The 18,442-nt window shown below is 39.7% G+C and overlaps 1 protein-coding gene across 1 annotated transcript; it reads left to right on the top strand.

Annotated features, from left to right (window-relative positions):
• The first annotated feature begins 3,454 nt into the window (after window positions 1-3,454).
• TMIGD1 (transmembrane and immunoglobulin domain containing 1) lies at window positions 3,455-18,219 on the top strand. Its single transcript, XM_037809875.1, has 7 exons — window positions 3,455-3,470; window positions 4,895-4,998; window positions 6,546-6,824; window positions 10,319-10,597; window positions 14,972-15,075; window positions 17,161-17,201; window positions 17,708-18,219. The coding sequence occupies exons 2-7, from the start codon at window positions 4,917-4,919 to the stop codon at window positions 17,709-17,711; spliced, it is 789 nt and encodes a 262-aa protein (XP_037665803.1). The 5' UTR covers window positions 3,455-3,470; window positions 4,895-4,916; the 3' UTR covers window positions 17,712-18,219.
• Window positions 18,220-18,442: the final 223 nt, after the last annotated feature.

The raw sequence follows: 18,442 nt of genomic DNA, 5'->3' as shown, positions 1-18,442 counted from the left end.
TTTATAAGACTCCAGTGGACTAATCAAGACTCACGCTGAATGGGCGGGAACACATCTCCATGGAAACATTAAATCAGAGGTCACACCCTAATCAAAGGTGTCACTCACAGTAGGGTGGGTCACATCTCCATGGAAACAACCCAATCCCAATATCCCACAAGATTGGATTACAAGATCATGGCTTTTTCTTGGGGGACATAATATATCCAAACCAGCACAGATGGTATATGAATAAAACCGTTTAAAAATAAAACAAAAAGAAAGCTATTCTATCACTGCTAGGCTGTGACTCCCACATTTCTAGCTTTTCTGACACTTGAAAACCCTCTGTGGCACTCCCAGTGACCTGACTAGATGACCCTGCAACCCTCCAGTCATTCTCAGAACTAGTGCCTCTGTCACATCAGGTTTGGCCATGGCAGAGGTGTAGGCTGCAGCTCCAAGGCCTCGGGGTGGGGGGTGGGGGGCCAATGTTCAGCAGGCAGCTGTGCTGCTCCTCAGCCCCCTTCTTACCTGCTCAGGTTGTTTCTCTCTCCTGTTCTTCATCCCCATGCAATGCACAGTATGGCAAGGCCCTTGTACCCACAGAGTCCATCTCCCACCGGCTGCACCTGTGCATATGTCCTCTTCCTGGAGGGGCACCAGACTTGCTATGTCAGAGTGGGCATGCTGCTTGGCTCTCCCTTCCTCTCTCCTTTCCTTTCTTCTTTCAGCTAATACTTCTTGTGGACCCACCATGTGCTGGGCACTTCCCCTTAGCTGAGGCATCTCCCTCGTCCTGCCTAGTCCCTTGGTCTGGTCAGTGATTGTCAATGTGATTTTCGTGGATCAGTGTCAGTCACCTAGGAGGCCTGTTAAAGATGAGGATTCCTGAGCCTCATTAGAATTGGAGAAGGGAAGATGCCTGGAGAATCCTCAAGTGGTTCTATGCTCATCTAAATCACAAAGCCATGGCTGTCAGTCCCTGGACCCCCTTCTCTATTACCTTTCCAGAAGTGCATGGCCCTGGGGGGGGGGGGGGGTTGAAGCAGATTGCTCTCTGCTCCCAGGAATTTCCAGTCTCAGCTGCCTTTTCCTTTCTCCCTCTAGGCCTCAGCAACTTGTGGAACCTGTGGAGTATTGAACTCTGTTAATATTCCAACTAGCCAAATGACTTGGGCTTAATGGTTAACTAGTAGGCTTAACTACTTATGGCAAAATGGTTTTCCCTCTGTGTCAGTTCTAGGAAAGAGGGACTTGTATGACCTTGGATAAATCAAGTCACTTCTTTGACTCTCCAGAAGGGGTGTTATGATGCCATTTTTCTTATTTGAAATCCTGCCCCAGCACTGAGTGAGCTCTACATGGCTCCCAACTAGAATGTAAGTCCATTGAAAGCTAAAGCTTCATTTACTTGTCTGTGATCTGCTGGAGAAGCCACTTAACGTGGAGTGCAGGGAACATCTTTCATCTTATAGTCATTGCAGGTGTGTACTGTTATTACAACAATTTTCCACAGATGGCAGTAGAGTCTTTTTCTAATTCATGTTAAAGCCACCATACTGGTTTATGGTGGGGCTGGCATCTTCAATGCTTAGAGTACGTAACACATGACAGATACTAGATAAACATCTGTTAAGTACATTTTCCCAAAATTTTAATTATGAAAAACTTCAAACCAACAGAAAAGTAGAAAAAATAGTACAATGAAGATCTATATACCCACCCCATCTAGATTCAGCTCATGTTAATATTTTTGCTGTATTTGCTTTATCTATGTATGTGTATGTGTGAATATATATATATTCATTTATTTTTCTGACTCATTTGAAGGTTAGTTGCAATCTTCATGACACTTAACCCATAAATATTTCAGCAGGTCTTGCCCAAGAATGAGGACATTCTTCTACATTACTGCAACACCATAACACACCTAAGGATAATTAGCCATTATTTCCTAATATCATCTAATATTCTGTTGTAGAAGGTACTATTGATGCCCTACCCATTCCCCCTTGACCTTCCCAGAGATCACCTGCAAATAGTTGCGGTATAGCTGATAACTTCTTTAACAGCTTTACCTGGGCATTCTTGGCCTGAAAAAGTATTCTATACCCTCACAGGGCAGGCAGGTAGTGCTGGAGAGTCAACACCCCAGGAGTGACTCTCAATCTGAAGTTGGTAGACAAATATCCAAGCTTCCTTCCCTCTCTGTGAGACAATTCAGAGACGTGTTCCTCAGAGCTTCTCAAAGGGTCCACAGCAACAGTTGCCTGCAGCAGTAATCTGTTCAGTAATCCTTTACTAGCTTTCCTCCCTTCCGTATCTTACTTTGCCATTGTGCTTCCTGAGATCATCTCTTAAATAAACTACTTGCACCCAAAGCTTTATCTCAGGGTCTGCTTTGGAGGAAACCCAAACTAAGAACTACCAGTCCATTGCCAAATTCATTTAAAATAGTAACAATAAAACACACTGCTGCTGGATTCATAAAGAAGCAAACCCACAGCCGGCTTAGGGGGTGCTTACAACCCAGCCCACAGGAGTTGTTCTTAGCTACGATTCTTACTATACAAATGCTATAGTGAGGCTGTGTTTATTGTAATGCTCTGCCCAGCATATATTAATAATAACGTTATCTACTGCTTATTGAGAGCTGGTAAAAGGCAGATCTCTGGTGCACTTAACCATGTGCTAAAATGTAAGGATAACCATAAATATTCTTCAGTTCTATTCTTGTACACATGGGAGCAAGAGTATCTATCAGGTAAAATTGTTTCAACACCATAAACATATGTATTTTTTTTTTACCCAAAAAAAATGTTATTTTTTTCAATTGCTAATACTCGAACGTGTAATGCAATGATTCTCCAAGAGAGAACCTCAAGGGGATAAAACTTTCCCCTGCCATGCCTAGCTTAGTAGAGCTTATACATTGGGCTTGAGTTACCAGTGATAAGGAATCCTTTTTCAGCATTATTAAAGTTGAGTGGAATCTTCCAGTGTTTTGACTGCTGTGTAAGTCAAAACTCTCCTTGGACTTGCCCCATCGCAATTCCCAGGCTATCAGGTTATTAAAAGCACAGTCATGTAACTTGAATATGACAACACTCAGTGAAATTTGCTATGCATTTTTGTACAAGGTCAGGCTTTCTTGAAACAATTGCATCCCTGTTAGTAATATCTGGCCCCACCTAGCAACTTAAGTACATATAAAAACTTAGACCTCAAGATGTCTTTCCCAATTACTGTCTTCTCTAAGAATCTATGAAGGGAAACAGACTTTGAACCCAATGTATCTTATTTACTTGACCATACTGTCATAAAGTGTTAAATTCTATTATAAAGGAGGGTAACAGGGAAAGGATTCTGAGTTCCCACACAGAGCAACAGTTGACCAAGGTAGTCAGCTTTTCAGAGCTCAACAGGTAAGAGGCAAGACTTTGTCTTGTGTAGAAAGCAACAAGTTGTGAAAACCGAAGACAAGTCAGGTAAGGGAAATTCACTGTGACAAGTTGCTGTCTTGGTGGGGTGGAAGGAAAGAGGAGACATCAATCTTCCTCCTTAATAATGGAGTGAGGTCTGCCAACAGGCACACACCTCTGGTTTTTATTTAGCCCCTACAATGTACACTGCTTGAGACAACTCTGGCCAAATTCCAAAATTCTTCACTGTTACAACACTGTGATAGAAAACTTTTTAGTGGAAATTTACAATTACAAAAGGGTCAGTATAAGTACTAATTGTATCCTATTGAGAGATTGAAGCAGGCGTGCCAGCCGGAAAGGGTGAGCCTGGCAGGAACAAAGCCTGCTCCTGTCAGAACAGGCAGGGGAGGAGGAAAGGAGGCCCAAAGTCATAGGTGTGTTACAGCTCTTGAAAATTTAATACTCAATTTAATGGTCAGAGGACAGAACTCCAAGTTTTAAGGTCTGTGGAGTGGCCAGGGGTTGGAAGGGATCAACAATGGTTTCTCAAAAGGAGAGAATATTAATCTAGGGAGTAAGGTGGGTAAGAGCATGGTCTTGGAAGTCCTGATTGACATTTATTGTCTTTAGGATCTTGGGCTAGTTATATAATCTCTCTAAATCTTTAGAAACTACCTCAAGAGAGTTGTTGTGAGGCTTGAGATTGAGATAATGTATGTAAAGTGTTTGGCACAGTGCCTGTCCCATAGAAAGCATTCCATATGTGTTTCTATTATATTCATAGCAGTAATCTTGAAAAGAAGTGATGATGTATGCTTTTCCCAGATGGAAGTGGAGAACATCTTAGAAAGGGCAATGGCAGGAGCACAGAAGAAGGGAGAAAGGAGGCCTTTACTTTTACTGTTTTTAGTTCATACTGGGTCAAGGGGAAGGGGTGTTATGAGGGAGAGAGTAGTGAATGGATGGGGAAAGCAAAGAGATTAACGTAGTTTAATATCAGAGGCCAGCTTGAGACTGAATTTTTTCTAAGGTACACACCATTTGAATGCATAGGATTTGGAATAATCTCAAAGACTCTCTTAGCAGAGAGGAACTTTGCAAAAATGACCCAAGAGAGACTTTCAAAACAAGAATTACTTTGTTCAGTAGGGGCCATTGGAGAATGAAGCAAGTCTTGTTTCTCTTTCTTTTAAAATGACATTCTACCAATTTCTATAGGGAAGATTGGTTTTATCTTCCCCAGGGCTATCTTATATTATATAGTCCATTTCCTTGCTGTTTTCTTTTTGCTCCCTTAAAAAAATCCCTCAATACCAAAAGTACTTTGAACTTAGTAGTCAGAACAGGATTGTTTAATTGAAAACTGGAAGTAGTACCACTATATACTGGGATGACTCATCTAGGACTTTACTTGACAGGAGAAAAGTTCATAAGCTCCATGTAGACCAAAGTACAGCACCAACTGCATTCTTTTCTTTTTCTGGCAGATCTGATTCGAATTCATTAAAGATGGCATGGAAGAACAGAGGCCTAAAGCAAATATACAGATATCTTCTCTTAGAGATTTTATTTCTGCCATGTGGGATGATGAGTAAGTTAATATTCTTTTTTGGACACTTTTTATTGTAAAGAAAAATTCCAGGTTTAAAAATGGTCCTTGGGCATCGGGTACATTCTAAACTCCAAATTGGACTGAACATGTAATTGGTCTGGCTCAGAGAATAGAAGTCAGGTAACAATACAAAATTGAATGGGAAAATTTTTTTTGGTCTGATATTACAAGACAAGGCAAAGTATTCTATTATTTCCAGAGTCAATATCAGAGTTTTCTACATGTTAATGTATTTCATTATTAATCCTACCAAAATGATCTTCTGCCAACTGTTTATTTGAACACATTACTTACAAGAAAATCTTTCCTACATTTGCCCCCATCTTGGAAGTAGCTTTTTTTTTACACTTCCAAGTGCTAGTGTAATAACTAGCCATTTTAAAACAAATTAGACAATATATCAAAGAGAAAAGAAAAAAATAAAAATCACCCCAAATTCCATTATCCAGAGATAAGCACTCAGCATTTTGATATATAGTCCTACAGATTTCTTTTTTAATGTTAGGTAGCAATCCATTATCTTTGCTAATTGTGTGTGTGTGTGTGTGTGTGTGTGTGTGTGTGTGTTTAAACTTAATGTGTTTATAGGGCATATTAAAGAATGTTATCTAGGACAGGGAAGGGGGACAAAATTTGGTAGCCACTCTTTTCTTTGTTACTTGGTTCTGAGCCCGGAAAGCAAAAACTGAAATTCAGGTATATTACTATGCAATGAATGCATTTCTAAAAATCAGAGATGAAAATAAACTGCTATGTATCTTGACCAATCACCCCACAACAATCCAGCCACTCCATAAACCACAGCTATTTAAAATTTTTTATTTTATTTTACTGCAAAAACAATATTAAAACATCAGAAATGCCAGCTCCAATTTGTCCATAATCCCATCATCTAATCAAAAAAGTGTTTTCAAATCAGTTTGTGCCCATGTGCATATTTAATTGCAGTAATTATTAGAGGTGTGATTTATAATCTGCCTTTTCACTTAATGTTATGCCTTAAACATTTTTTCATTTTTCTGCAGTCTTTTTCCTTTTAATTTTCCCATTCCCACCCCCTTACTTGAAGAAATAAATTTAAATCTGGTAAGTATTTCTTCACTTTTTTTCACTATTTTAATCAATCCTATTCAATATATAGGATTTTTCCATAACTTTCTCCCATGAATATGTATAAACAAAAATGGAATCTAACCCAATGGTTCTTAAACTTCGATGCACATATCAATTAAATCAGAATGCCTGGGGATGGGAGCCAGCCATCAGGGTGTTTTTCAAGATCCCCAGGTGACTACAATGTACAGCAAAATTTTGTAGCCACTATTTTTACTCTTTTCTTTTTTTAGTTTATAATACATTATGGACCTTTTTCCTTGCAGGATCTTATAAATTAATATGATCATTTTTAATTGTTGCCAAGTATTTCAGTGTATTGACGACACATAATTTATTTAACCAAGCCCCTTTTGATGGATGTTCAGGTCATTTACTCTGTACATCTCATTAGTTTCCTCCTGTACTCCCAGGTTCTGTCTTAACTGTGAATGGTGAAACTGAGAACTATATCCTGGACACTCAGCTTGGCTTACAAGAGTCTCTAGAATGTGCTGTTCAAAACCACACCAGAGAGGAAGAACTTCTCTGGTACCGAGAAGATGGGATAGTGGGTTTGACATTGGAAAACAAAATCAACTCCAGCTCTGTCTGTGTCTCTTCCATCAGTGAAGATGACAATGGAGTCACCTTTACCTGCAAGCTACAGAGGAATCAGTCAGTGTCTATCTCGGTGGTGCTGAACGTTACCTGTGAGTGAGGGGGAAGGAACTACTAGCCATTCTGTGCTGTCTGCGCTACACCAAGTGGTAGCTGGAATCTAGGTGCCCAGAGTATGTGCATTTTAACATTTGCTTGATTTTGCCAAATTACCCGATTTATACTCCTACAACAAAGAATGAGAATGCTTATTTCCCTACACTCGCAAAAACACCAAGTATCCCCAAACTCTGAGGAGTTGCCAGCCTACTTTGAAATTTTATTTCATTTTTAAGAGTGAAGATGATCACCTTTTCATAAATTTATTAGCTATGAATTTTTTTCTATGAAATTCCTATTCATACCCCTTTACCCATTTTTCTATTGGGATAGTCACCTTATTAGTTTGTGTAAGGGCTTTGTAAATTATGGGAATTAGCCCTTTATTTGGATTGTAAATGTTCCCCCATTTATTATTATTATTATTATTTTGGTTTTTCTTCTTTCTTTTCTTTTTATTCCCCCTCCCCCATTTATTTTTGACATGATTTACAGATTTTTTTTTTTTTTACATATTGAAGTTTCAAATGTTTATATATTTTAAATTACCAATATTTTCCTTTGTAGTTTCTAGCTTTTGTGTTCTACTTAGAAAGACTTTCATTGGAGATTTTTTAACATCATCTTAAAACCCAGAAAGGTGAAGTTCTCCTATGGTTGTATTTCAAGTGTTGTTAATACATTGGCGGGACTATGTGGCATTAGGGGTCCTTCAGATGATACTATGTTTTGGGTAGAGAGTTGGTTCTGCATGAGGAAAGTATGGGGTGGGATGGGGTGGGGGTGGGGTGATGTGGGGTAGGATGATGGTGTGATGTGATTTGGTATAAAGAACTCTGGACTTGGAACTTAGTAATAAAAAGTCAAAGCCATTGGGCCTCAAAGAGCTCAGCAAACTTCTCTTTGAAAAATTGATACCATTGCTCCTGAAGAAATGAAGGTGGAGAAAATGCCAAGGAGCCCAGATCTGGAAATTGCTGGCATCCTGCAGCTTGAGTTTCCAGACTGAATCATTTGCATGTTCCTGGGCAAAGGAGCTTTGATTTTATTTTCTGTGAATTGATAAAAATGTGATTTTTGGCAAGCTACCCTCTGGGGTACTTTGATAGAATCCAAGACGATAAGCAGGACCTTGGAGGTCTTGTTGTAGTCATCCTTATAAAGTGACGGTTGAGGAAACTGAGGGCCAGAGTGGGAGCCCAAATCACAGGTGAGGATAAGAACACAAATCTTCCCACTGAACTTCTTAAGGGAGACATAGCAGAAATACCAACAATATGTTTTGGTTGCTAAAAAAATTGTTTGCCATTTTCCAGTCTGAGTCCACTTTTTAAAATCATTTTTGTAACAACCTCTTAAATAGCATTGTAACTAACCAATTGGTCAGCAACTCATAGTGACAATAACTAACACAAACTCATCAATCAGTAAGACAAAAGGAGCTAGTGAGAAGAATTACATGTACAATCCAATAATAATAATAAATAATAATATTATAAATGATAAATTTATAAATAAAATTATAAATAGTAGATCAAGACATAAACGGAAGTTTGATAATATACTGCTTGGGGGAGGTGTGGAGAAACAGGTTCTCTCATACATGGTTACTGAAAGTAGAAATTGGGGCCACATCTTTTGCAATATCTATCAAAATTTAAAGGAAGCCTACCCTATGACTCAGCACTTAGCACTTCTAGATATTAATCGTAGAGAAACACATGCACAGGTGGTGTAAAGAGACATGTGCAAGGATTTTTATCTTAACATTGTTAACATTTTAAAAACGAACAGGATTAAAGAATCCGTGTATTATGCTACAGCATTCTAAAAAGAATGAGCTACATCTGTGTGGTAGAATGTGGATGTATCTCAAAAACATGCAAGTTATTGAGAGAATATGATCCTTTATGTAAACCCTCCCCACTAGAATAATGCAATATATTTCCTATGGGTACACTATATGAATAGAAAACTATTTTTTTAAGAAAAGATCTGGAAGGATTTACAATAAACACAGCAGTGAGTATCTCTGGGGGGTTAGGAAGTGACAAGGCTGGAGTCAAAGAGGACTTCAGCTTTATCTGAAATGTACTAATTTTTTAAAAAAGGATATTCATATATAGCTTATATGCTTAAAAATTAATTTTAAATAGTTAAATAAAAAAGAATAACTAGTAAGACCTGTTCACAGATGGAACTGGTCTATCTGGCAATTATGTTCTCTATTGTAGCAGCTTCCTGCATATCTGAATACCTTACAACTTATCTGAATGCCATATAACATCCTCATTTGATATGGATACAGAATTCAAGCTCATTCCAAAGAGCAACAAAATGTCATTTTTCTGAGAGAGTTATTAATAGTGCAGCCTACTCAGGGTCTAATTATTCAGTGTGCAGATTTTACAAGCTCGTTTTTTTCCTCCTTCTCCACCTCTTCCTCTTCCTTACTGCCCACTCTTCAGTCATTATTTTAGTCTTCTGCACCTTTACCAGAAAATGCAAGAGGTATGGAGAAGAGGGGACATTCAGCTCAGCCATTTCTCCTCCTAGATGTTGGAGAGCCTTGGTGGGGGTGAGGAATGGAATTATTTGGTGAGGATAAATGCATTTGACTCTCTATTGGTCTTTAACTGCCTTTATCATTGAGGGAGTGAGTTGTTTGCACAGAGAAATGAGGGGCTCAGAAGGTCACATGCACCTTTCACTGATGCAAGAGTTTCCATGATTGGAACACGTTCTGGGAAGAGGACATTAGTTCTAGAGGCTCATTGAGAAAAGGCAAATATGCACTGGTAAATGTGGCCAGGGCAAATGTGGTTAGATAAGACGCAAAAATAGAGGGTGTGAGTGGGTCTCAAAACAGCTACTTCTGCCATCACAATAATACTAGCAGCTAACACTGTGGCAAATTCTTTTCAGGGATTAGTTCATTTAATCTTTATAGCAACTCGTTATTATCATATTTTATATGATGTTATTATCATATTTTTTAGATGAGGAAACTGAGGCCTTAGCATTTAAGCAAATTTCTCAAGAGCACAGTAAGTGGTGTAGATGGAATTTGAGCTCTAAGCCAAATGATTACAATGCCTGCATTTTTAATATTATATTGTTTTATCTAACACTGACACAGGTTGGTTTACTATATTAACTCTCAGGGAGCAGAGACCCAAGGCTTATTCATGGATTGTGTTACAAAATGACTACCTGGTACCCATTCATTATGGTATATCTTTGTTTCATGGTTTGCCTTCTCCACCATATTAAAAGTTATTGAAGTTTGGAGCTGGATCTATCTTACTGACCATTGTATCCCCAGTTCCTACCCCTTGTTCCTGTGTGCTTGGCACACAGTTGGTACTCAGTAAATATTTCTCAAATGAATGAATCACTACGTGAGATAGACTGAAGGAAAACTTTGAAAACTGATAGTGAATTACAGCTTATCTAATAATTAAATCTAAATGCTTGAGTCTTGCAGATCCCCCTCTCCTAAGTGGAGACTACTTTCAAACAGCTGAGGAAGGCAGCAATGTGCAGTTGGTTTGCAACGTGAAATCTAACCCCCAGGCTCAAATGATGTGGTACAAAAACGGTGTCATCCTGAATTTAGAGAAAAACCGTTACCAGATACAACAGACAAGTGAGTTTTTGCAGCTGTCAATCACCAATGTCAAGAAATCTGACAACGGAACCTATAGCTGTATTGCATCTTCATCTCTAAACATGGAAACCAAGGATTTTCACCTGATTGTTAAAGGTAACTGTCTTTCTAAGTGGTACCCAACCCAGCGCAAAACTCAGAGTAGAGGCTAAGTAAATATTTTTGATGACAATAAAGTTGATGACAATTATTAATAGTGAGGATTTTCTTTAGAGAACTATCCACATCCAAAGGGAGGGGAATTATCCCCATCCTTAGTTTTCCACTAAGAATCCTTGTCCTCCCTTTCAGGAGAGTTATGCCCATACCAAGTAGGACACTGATTTTCCTAGAACCAAAGAGCAGGGGAAAAATTCTGGTTGGCTTTTAGGGAGGAGTACTTCTATGAATTCTCCTGGGCAACAAGTTTTGTTAAAAACTGGACTTTTGAGTTCAAAGCCAAATAACAGAAGAGGAGAAACTCGCAGAGAAGACTAGATAAGAAAGTGGATTTCTAAAATCACGCCTAGTTCTGAAATTCCAACCTGCAGGCCAATTAGGAGAGGGGATTAGAGTGGGAAAAAAAAATGGAATAAATACTCTTTCTCTTGGCTTCATGCTACATCTACCCAGGTTTAATGCCTCTGAAATAACAAGGAATAACCGAAGCTCTGAGTGTTTTTCTGTTCTCCTATTTCTTGCTCACATGCAGAGAGAGGCGAGATACCTGACATAACAGATGCAGAAAATGTTTGTGCACACGTTTCCTGGTCATGGGCAGCTAAGAGCAACCAAACAAGCTGAAGCTCCTATATCTTGTTAGAACAATGTTCATATTACCATTTGCCTCCCTATGCCCATTCCTTGCCAATCTTGCCAGTACCAGCAAGCCAACTAAACCCCTGCCAGAAGTGTTTGACTGATAAAAACATATGGCTTCTTATTTCCTCTGCCCCAGAGGGAGCCTGTGACCCCAACTGAGTGGCCGATGGGGAGGAGGAGTTGCTGCCAGTTGAATGTCCACTATTGATTCCTGGCATGCTCAATAATTTGTCCTGAAGAGCAAGGAAACCGTGCCCAAGGGTTACTTGCTTTAAAAATCTAAGTACCCATGGGATGGAAGCAGTGAAAGGGACAGCACGTTCAAGCTTGTAGTTATTCACCTCCACACGATCACAATAGCATGGTTGGTGGGGCCTCAAGCCATGACATTCCAACTGGCTTAAAGACCACACTCGGAGACTAGGGAATCATACCATCCCTCTTACTTAAGTAGGAATCATAATTGCAATGTGCCACAAAAAACATCAGCTCGTGTGGCAGGCAGGAAACCAGCTTGGCAAGTTGGCTTTCAAGGGGGCAGGATCCTGTTTTAGGTGGAGCTCTTCCAAACCAACTTGTTTTTCTTATTTTTTCCTACTTTGTTACTTCCCTGGCTGCTGGCTGCCTTGGCTGTCTAACCACTCTGCTGCTGGTTTTCAGGCTAAATGCCAAGTTTGCCATAGGCCTCTCCCCAGCTTCACTGCTCAGTGGTGGGTCGTTGTTAAATGAGGCCATGAAAAGCGGGAAATGACATCATGGATCTTGTCTTGAAGACTAGATTTAGCCCATATATTGAAATTATTTTACCACAGCAAACAGAGGAAAAAACACTAGGTCTGAACACAAATGAGAGTGTAAAACAGACCAAGGGGAAAGGTGCAGTTACACTTACTTGTGGCAAATGGCACTTGCAAATGACCCTATCAGCAGAAACTTGGCATCCAAAGTCAGCCAATGGGTCAGGCAATTTATTTCACCTTGTTTTTGGAGTGAAAGCTGTCACATGTTGGTTTCATTTTATTCAGCTTGGTGAAAATATTTCCAACCAGTGACTGAACTCTGATTTCTTATCCTTATTGCCTCACACTTGCTTCCCTTTCGTTTTGGTATTTGTCCTGGGCATGCAAGTGGAGGGATTGCCCAGTAAACTAAAGGTCCTTTGGTGTGTCCCAGAGCTGAATATTACAGAGCCAGAGTTTACTAGAAGGAGGCTCATTGAGCAGTTTCTCCAGGGGGTTGGTGAAAGCCATGATTTATGGAGTAAGTTTTAGGAACAGCCAAGAGACGGCAAGAGTGATGCTTAATCCACTTACTCCTCAAAATTATCCTGAGCAGGAGTTGGATAAGTAATGTGGAAGAAAATGATTTGAAACTAATGAGTTAGTACATCATCCAGTTATGGGGGTGTTCTAGTTTGCTAATGCTGCCGGAATGCAAAACACCAGAAATGGATCAGCTTTAATAAAGGGGGTTTATTTGGTTACACAGTTACAGTCTTAAGGCCATAAAGTGTCCAAGGTAAGTCATCAACAATTGGGTACCTTCAATGGAGGATGGCCAATGGTGTCCGGAAAACTTCTGTTAGCGGGGAAGGCTTGTGGCTGGCGTCTGCTCCAGTGTTCTTGTTTCAAAATGGCTTTCTCCCAGGACATACCTCTCTAGGCTGCAGTCTCTCAAAAATGTCACTCTTAGTTGCTCTTGGGACGTTTTTCCTCTCTTAGCTTCTCCAGAGCGAAAGTCTGCTTTCAGCAGCTGTCTTCAAACTGTCTCTCACCTGCAGATCTTCTTTCAGCTCCTGTGCGTTCTTCAAAGTGTCCCTTTTGACTGTAGCAAGCTCACTCCTGTCTGTGCTCATATAGTGCTCCAGTAAACTAATCAAGGCCCATGTTGAGTGGGCAGGGCCACACTTCCATGGAAATTATCCAATGAAAGATCTCACCCACAGTTGAGTGATCACATCTCCAATCAAAAGTCTCCAATCCAATCAGCACCAACAGTTTCCCGCTCACACAAGACTGCATCAAAGATAATGGCGTTTTGGGGGACATAATACATCCAAACCAGCACAGAGGAATAAACCCTATTTCATAATCTTAAGGCAGATAGGGCTTAGGCTTTAAAATTAAACTTATCCCACCTTTCACCCTTTGTACACTATCTCATGCTCCTGTTTCCTTTATAACACTTATCACAGTCTGTAATTTCTGTTTGTCTAATGTCTGTCTACCCTACTAGAATATGAGCTCCTTGAAGGTAGGGACCGTGTTTGTCCTATTCTTTGCAGGGCTGAGCACAATACCTGACACATGGCAGTCACACAATAAATATTTGTTGACTACACCTCAAGCCGTAGTCAGCCATAGCAGTTGGACAATAATTTGCACACTCTTCAATTCCTTTAAAACAACTTACTTCTGACTCCTTACCCCAACCCCCATGTGGGTGGAAAATTTCATCTAAGTCATGACTGAAGCCACGTCCCCTTCCTGGGTGGCATCAGAATCCAGGGGCTTAGGCACGGTCAGCCTTTGTTGGCCTCAACACTTATTTTTGAGGGTTTCACACCATATCTTATTGACCATATTGAAATGAAGCACATGAAGTATTCTTTTTGCTGTAAAACTTTTGAAATAATTTGTAGACATTGTATACATTTTGAATTTTGGTATAAATGAGTTATTAATTTTGTTCTTGAGATTTAAACACTATTTTTAGCAGGTGTTAGAGTTGACATAAGTTTACATTATATAGATGATTAATTAAACATGTATTAATTTCATTCTTGCCACTTTCTCTTCATATTTTAGAGCCAATAAATATTTCTTTGGGCCTCAAATATTTTCATAAGCCCTGGAAAACTCATACGTGCAGATGCTGTGCCCATAAAGCTTGATGAATAAAATAGCTCTGAGCTTACCTGGTCTTCAGGAAACAAGGGAATGGACTTCCAGGCTGTCATGACTGCTGCTGATCCTTTCCTAGTCCAAGTTAGCAGTAGACTCTGTCCTCCCATGTCATTGAGGGAGGTATGGAAATCTTTGCCAAGGCTAGGGGGCCTGGTGCTTAGAGTCCTACTTCCCTAGGGGCACCATACAGCCACCTCCCGTAGTGTCTCGTCACTGCTTAGGCACTATCACAGTATAGGGCCCACAGACCTCTGTCCCCTTCTTAGTCCAGCAGGCTCTTCATCCTTTCTTGTCTTATCCTCAACGCCTCCTGCCTCTTTCTCCCTCTGGTATACCTCCCAATATTTCTTGGGCATTCCAAAAGGCAGGAAGAACCATTAACTTTATCCTACTTCTGCTTTCTGGGTGGCAAAAATTATGTATGAAGAAAGCACAAAATGTTCTGACTACCTCTTTGGAGGGAGTTATTCATATTTCAATGAACTATGCTGTCCTACATGAGTGTATTCAAAATATGCCCCTGCCATTTTCTAGCTCTTTGACTTTGGACAGGTAACCTAACCTCTCAAGGCCCCTGGCTCCCCATCTGTATAATGGGGAGAATAATACCTACCTTTTGGGGTTGTAGGGGGGGGATTTAATTAAAACGGCGAGTCATGTAAAATTCAGGGCACCATGACATGTTAGAAGAACATAAATGTTAGTTCTTGTTCTCTGTGTTTAATGATAACTCTCTTGTTCTCTGTGTTATCATTTCCAACAGATAAAACTACACCTGTACCGACAGAAGCCATTATTGCTGCATCTGTTGTGGTCTTTCTGACATTGTGCTTTGGACTAATTGCCAGAAGAAAAAGAATAATGAAGGTATCTAAGTATTTGAAGCTATTTAGTAATAAAATCATCTAAATAAATGCTTTTATTTAGCTTATAAACTAGCTATATAAGTGGCCAGATTTAGGAGCCCTTCTTTGGCAAAGTCAAATCTGGTCTCTGTATCACAGGATCTAAAAAGAAGGTGCTCAAAGTAGTAAAAATTGTACAAATATTATGAGTACAGCTTTGCAAAGAAGTGCATATGGACAAGGACTGGACGAAAATAGCTGTAGTTTAAGGGATAGGGGATTTGAGGCTGAATTTTCTTCCTTTTAAATTTTCCTCTGTTCTTGCTATGGTGACTCTTTTATGGTTACTTTTTTTAATTTATTATTTTTTTAATTGAATTCAGTTTTATTGAAATATATTCAATACCATACAATCATCCATGGTGTACAATCAACTGTTCACAGTACCATCATATAGTTATGCATTCATCACCCCAATCTATTTTTGAACATTTTTCTTATATCAGAAACAATCAGAATAAGAATAAAAAATAGAAGTAAAAAAGAACACCCAGATCATCCCCCCATCCCACCCTATGTTTCATTCAGTTTTTGTCCCCATTTTTCTATTCATTCATCCATACTCTAGACAAAGGGAGTGTGATCCACAAGATTTTCACAATCACACTGTCACCCTTCGTAATCTACATTGTTATACAATCATCTTCAGGAGTCCAGACTACTGGGTTGGAGTTCGATAGTATCAGGTATTTACTTCTAGCTATTCCAATACATTAAAACCTAAGAGGTATTATCTATATAGTGCATAAGAATGTCCACCAGAGTGACCTCTCGACTCCATTTGGAATCTCTCAGCCACTGACACTTTATTTTATTTCATTTTGCATCCCCCTTTTGGTCAAGAAGATGTTCTCAATCCCACGATGCTGGGTCCAGATTCACCCCCGGGAGTCATATCCTGCTTTGCCAGGGAGATTTACACCCCTGGGAGTCAGGTCCCACATAGTGGGGAGGGCAGTGAGTTCACCTGCCGAGGTGGCTGAGTTAGAGAGAGAGAGAGAGGATAACCTCTGAGCAACAAAGAGGTACTCAGGGGGAGACTCTTAGGCACAATTATATGCAAGTTTAGCCTCTTGTTTGCAGTAATGAGCTTCATAAGGGCAAGTCCCATGATAGAGGGTCAGCACATCAAACCACCAGTCCTAATGTTTGTGACAACATCAGCATCAGCCCAGGTGAGGAAGTCCAACACTTCCACATTTTCCCCCAGCTCCTCAGGGGGGCCCTGCAAATATATTTTTATTCTCCACCCAAATTACTTTGGGATGTGTCACTATTTCACTCTAACCTATACTAATCTACCATATCTCACTTCCTATTCAAAGTTCCATGCAATTGTGGTGTTTGAACAAACTGACTGTAGACTTAGACTGTTTAGAAAATATAGAGCCTGCATATGGTTACTTTTAAACAATAAATACATAGTGGGAGGCTCATCTGCTCTGGATTCAGAGATCTGCATTGAAAAGATGTCACTGCTGCTCACCTCCTGGGCATAGCCACATGCCCTGGCTGCGGTGGGCTGGGGTTTGAATGGTGACTCATTTTTCAGAATGATTCAGAGTATATGCATGCACAGGTTCATGCCATGCATTTGACTCTGGTAATTAATTCACTGCCAAAGGGGGCCAGACATTGTAGAAAGCCTCTAAGAAAAGGCCATTGTGCCCTATGCAGAATTCATAATCCGGAAAGGGCATTCTCCTTGAAACATATGGTGATATCCCAGGGGACAATGTCTCCCATGAGGAAATTCATCCTATTCCCTGTTCCCATTCCCTGTTCCCATCCCAAGCACATTTTTCCTACATAAAAAGAAATACTAAACTACCTAAGAATCCTGGAAGCCTCTGATTTAAGAATCATGCCTTCTCTAAATTCAATAGAAGTTATCAATGTGGCCAAAGAAGTGAGACCTGTGTCCATACACAGGTGGCTGCCTTTCCATAGCACCTGTCCTTTGAGCCATTTTGATGCATTCAAAATATTTACTCATGGGCTGAGGGAAAGCAAGAAAACTTTTTACCCTTTTTGTGTTCACTTTTAGCTCTGCATAAAGGATCAAGACCCTCATAGAGATACAGCTCTGTAAGTACTCTAGACTAGGATCAATCATTTTCCATAAGCAGATGGGTAACAGTGGTGCATCATAAAGTCCATCCTGGGCAAACTCCTCCTGAGATGGGAGGTGCTGGAACGTGAAGAGGTTCAGAGGAGAATGGAGGGTAGAGGAGAATCTACCTGCACTTGAGAGGAAGAGAAGTGACGCTATGTTGGAAGGTTGCCTAGAACTCCAAACACCTTTGGTCTTAAGCCTACTGTCTCTTTAAGCTAATGCTTGTGCAACTGCATTTTATTGCCACACAATGTCAATGACTGAGAGAGTGTGCCCTGGAGAAAGACACTTTTGCTATACTTCTTCTCAACAAGGGTGGGAACCACATTCTCCATCCTAAATACTGCCTTCTCTTTTGATCTTCCTTTAGTCTGTTATATGTTAAGTGGGCATTCCTTTCTGAGAGTATGAATTTTGTTTTGAAATATTTTCTTATTGTTATGATTATCATAATAACTGATTTCTTGGCTCATTTCAGATGAGAAAGCTGAGATGCCATCCACTACAGGAATAGTTTGCATCAGGACCTCCTTGATTTATGTTGCCACACTTTTATTGCTCTTATTAAATTCACTCCTGTCAAATTGTTAGAGATTATGAAGAAGTGTTTCATTAGTCCCTTAACTGTAGTTGTTATGACTAATCTGATATACTTACGGAACATTATGATGGAGACAACTGTTAAGAATGAAAAAATAAGATTTGTTAACTCTTCTCCTGAAAGGTTACACTGATTAACTGAGATTCATTCCAAATAGGTTGGTAACCTTTTACCATTCAGTGTGTATTTTTCTAGGTTGGAGATTAATAGACATTTGGGTTTTACAAATCTATTCAATACCCCTCCCCACCAAAAAATGGAGGGGAACAACAGAGTGATCAACTTTTTAAGTTTCCAAGGAACCACATAAAAATATCTATTGTCATGTACCTTCAGTATCATTTTATGAAAGAGATTTTAGGACCAAAAAAAGAGAAGGAAGGACATAATCTCAGAATAGAAAACATTCCTTTAAATTGAATAAATTTGGTATTATGAAAAACTCAACATATGTCCTTATTTTTCTCATCTCATCATGGCTGACATAGTCATAAAATTTGTAGCTTTATGTGGTGAAGAATATGAGAAGAGCAGGAGAAGAGGGGCTGGCTGGCATGTTCATTTACAAGTTTCCTTTGCCTCTTTTTGCATAGTCATTTGCATAGATCTATC

The sequence above is a fragment of the Choloepus didactylus genome, chromosome 18 (genome assembly GCF_015220235.1).
Source record: "Choloepus didactylus isolate mChoDid1 chromosome 18, mChoDid1.pri, whole genome shotgun sequence".
Lineage (NCBI taxonomy): Eukaryota > Metazoa > Chordata > Mammalia > Pilosa > Megalonychidae > Choloepus > Choloepus didactylus.
Note: the sequence above shows the minus strand (reverse complement) of the source record. Positions and strands in the feature narration are given on the sequence as shown.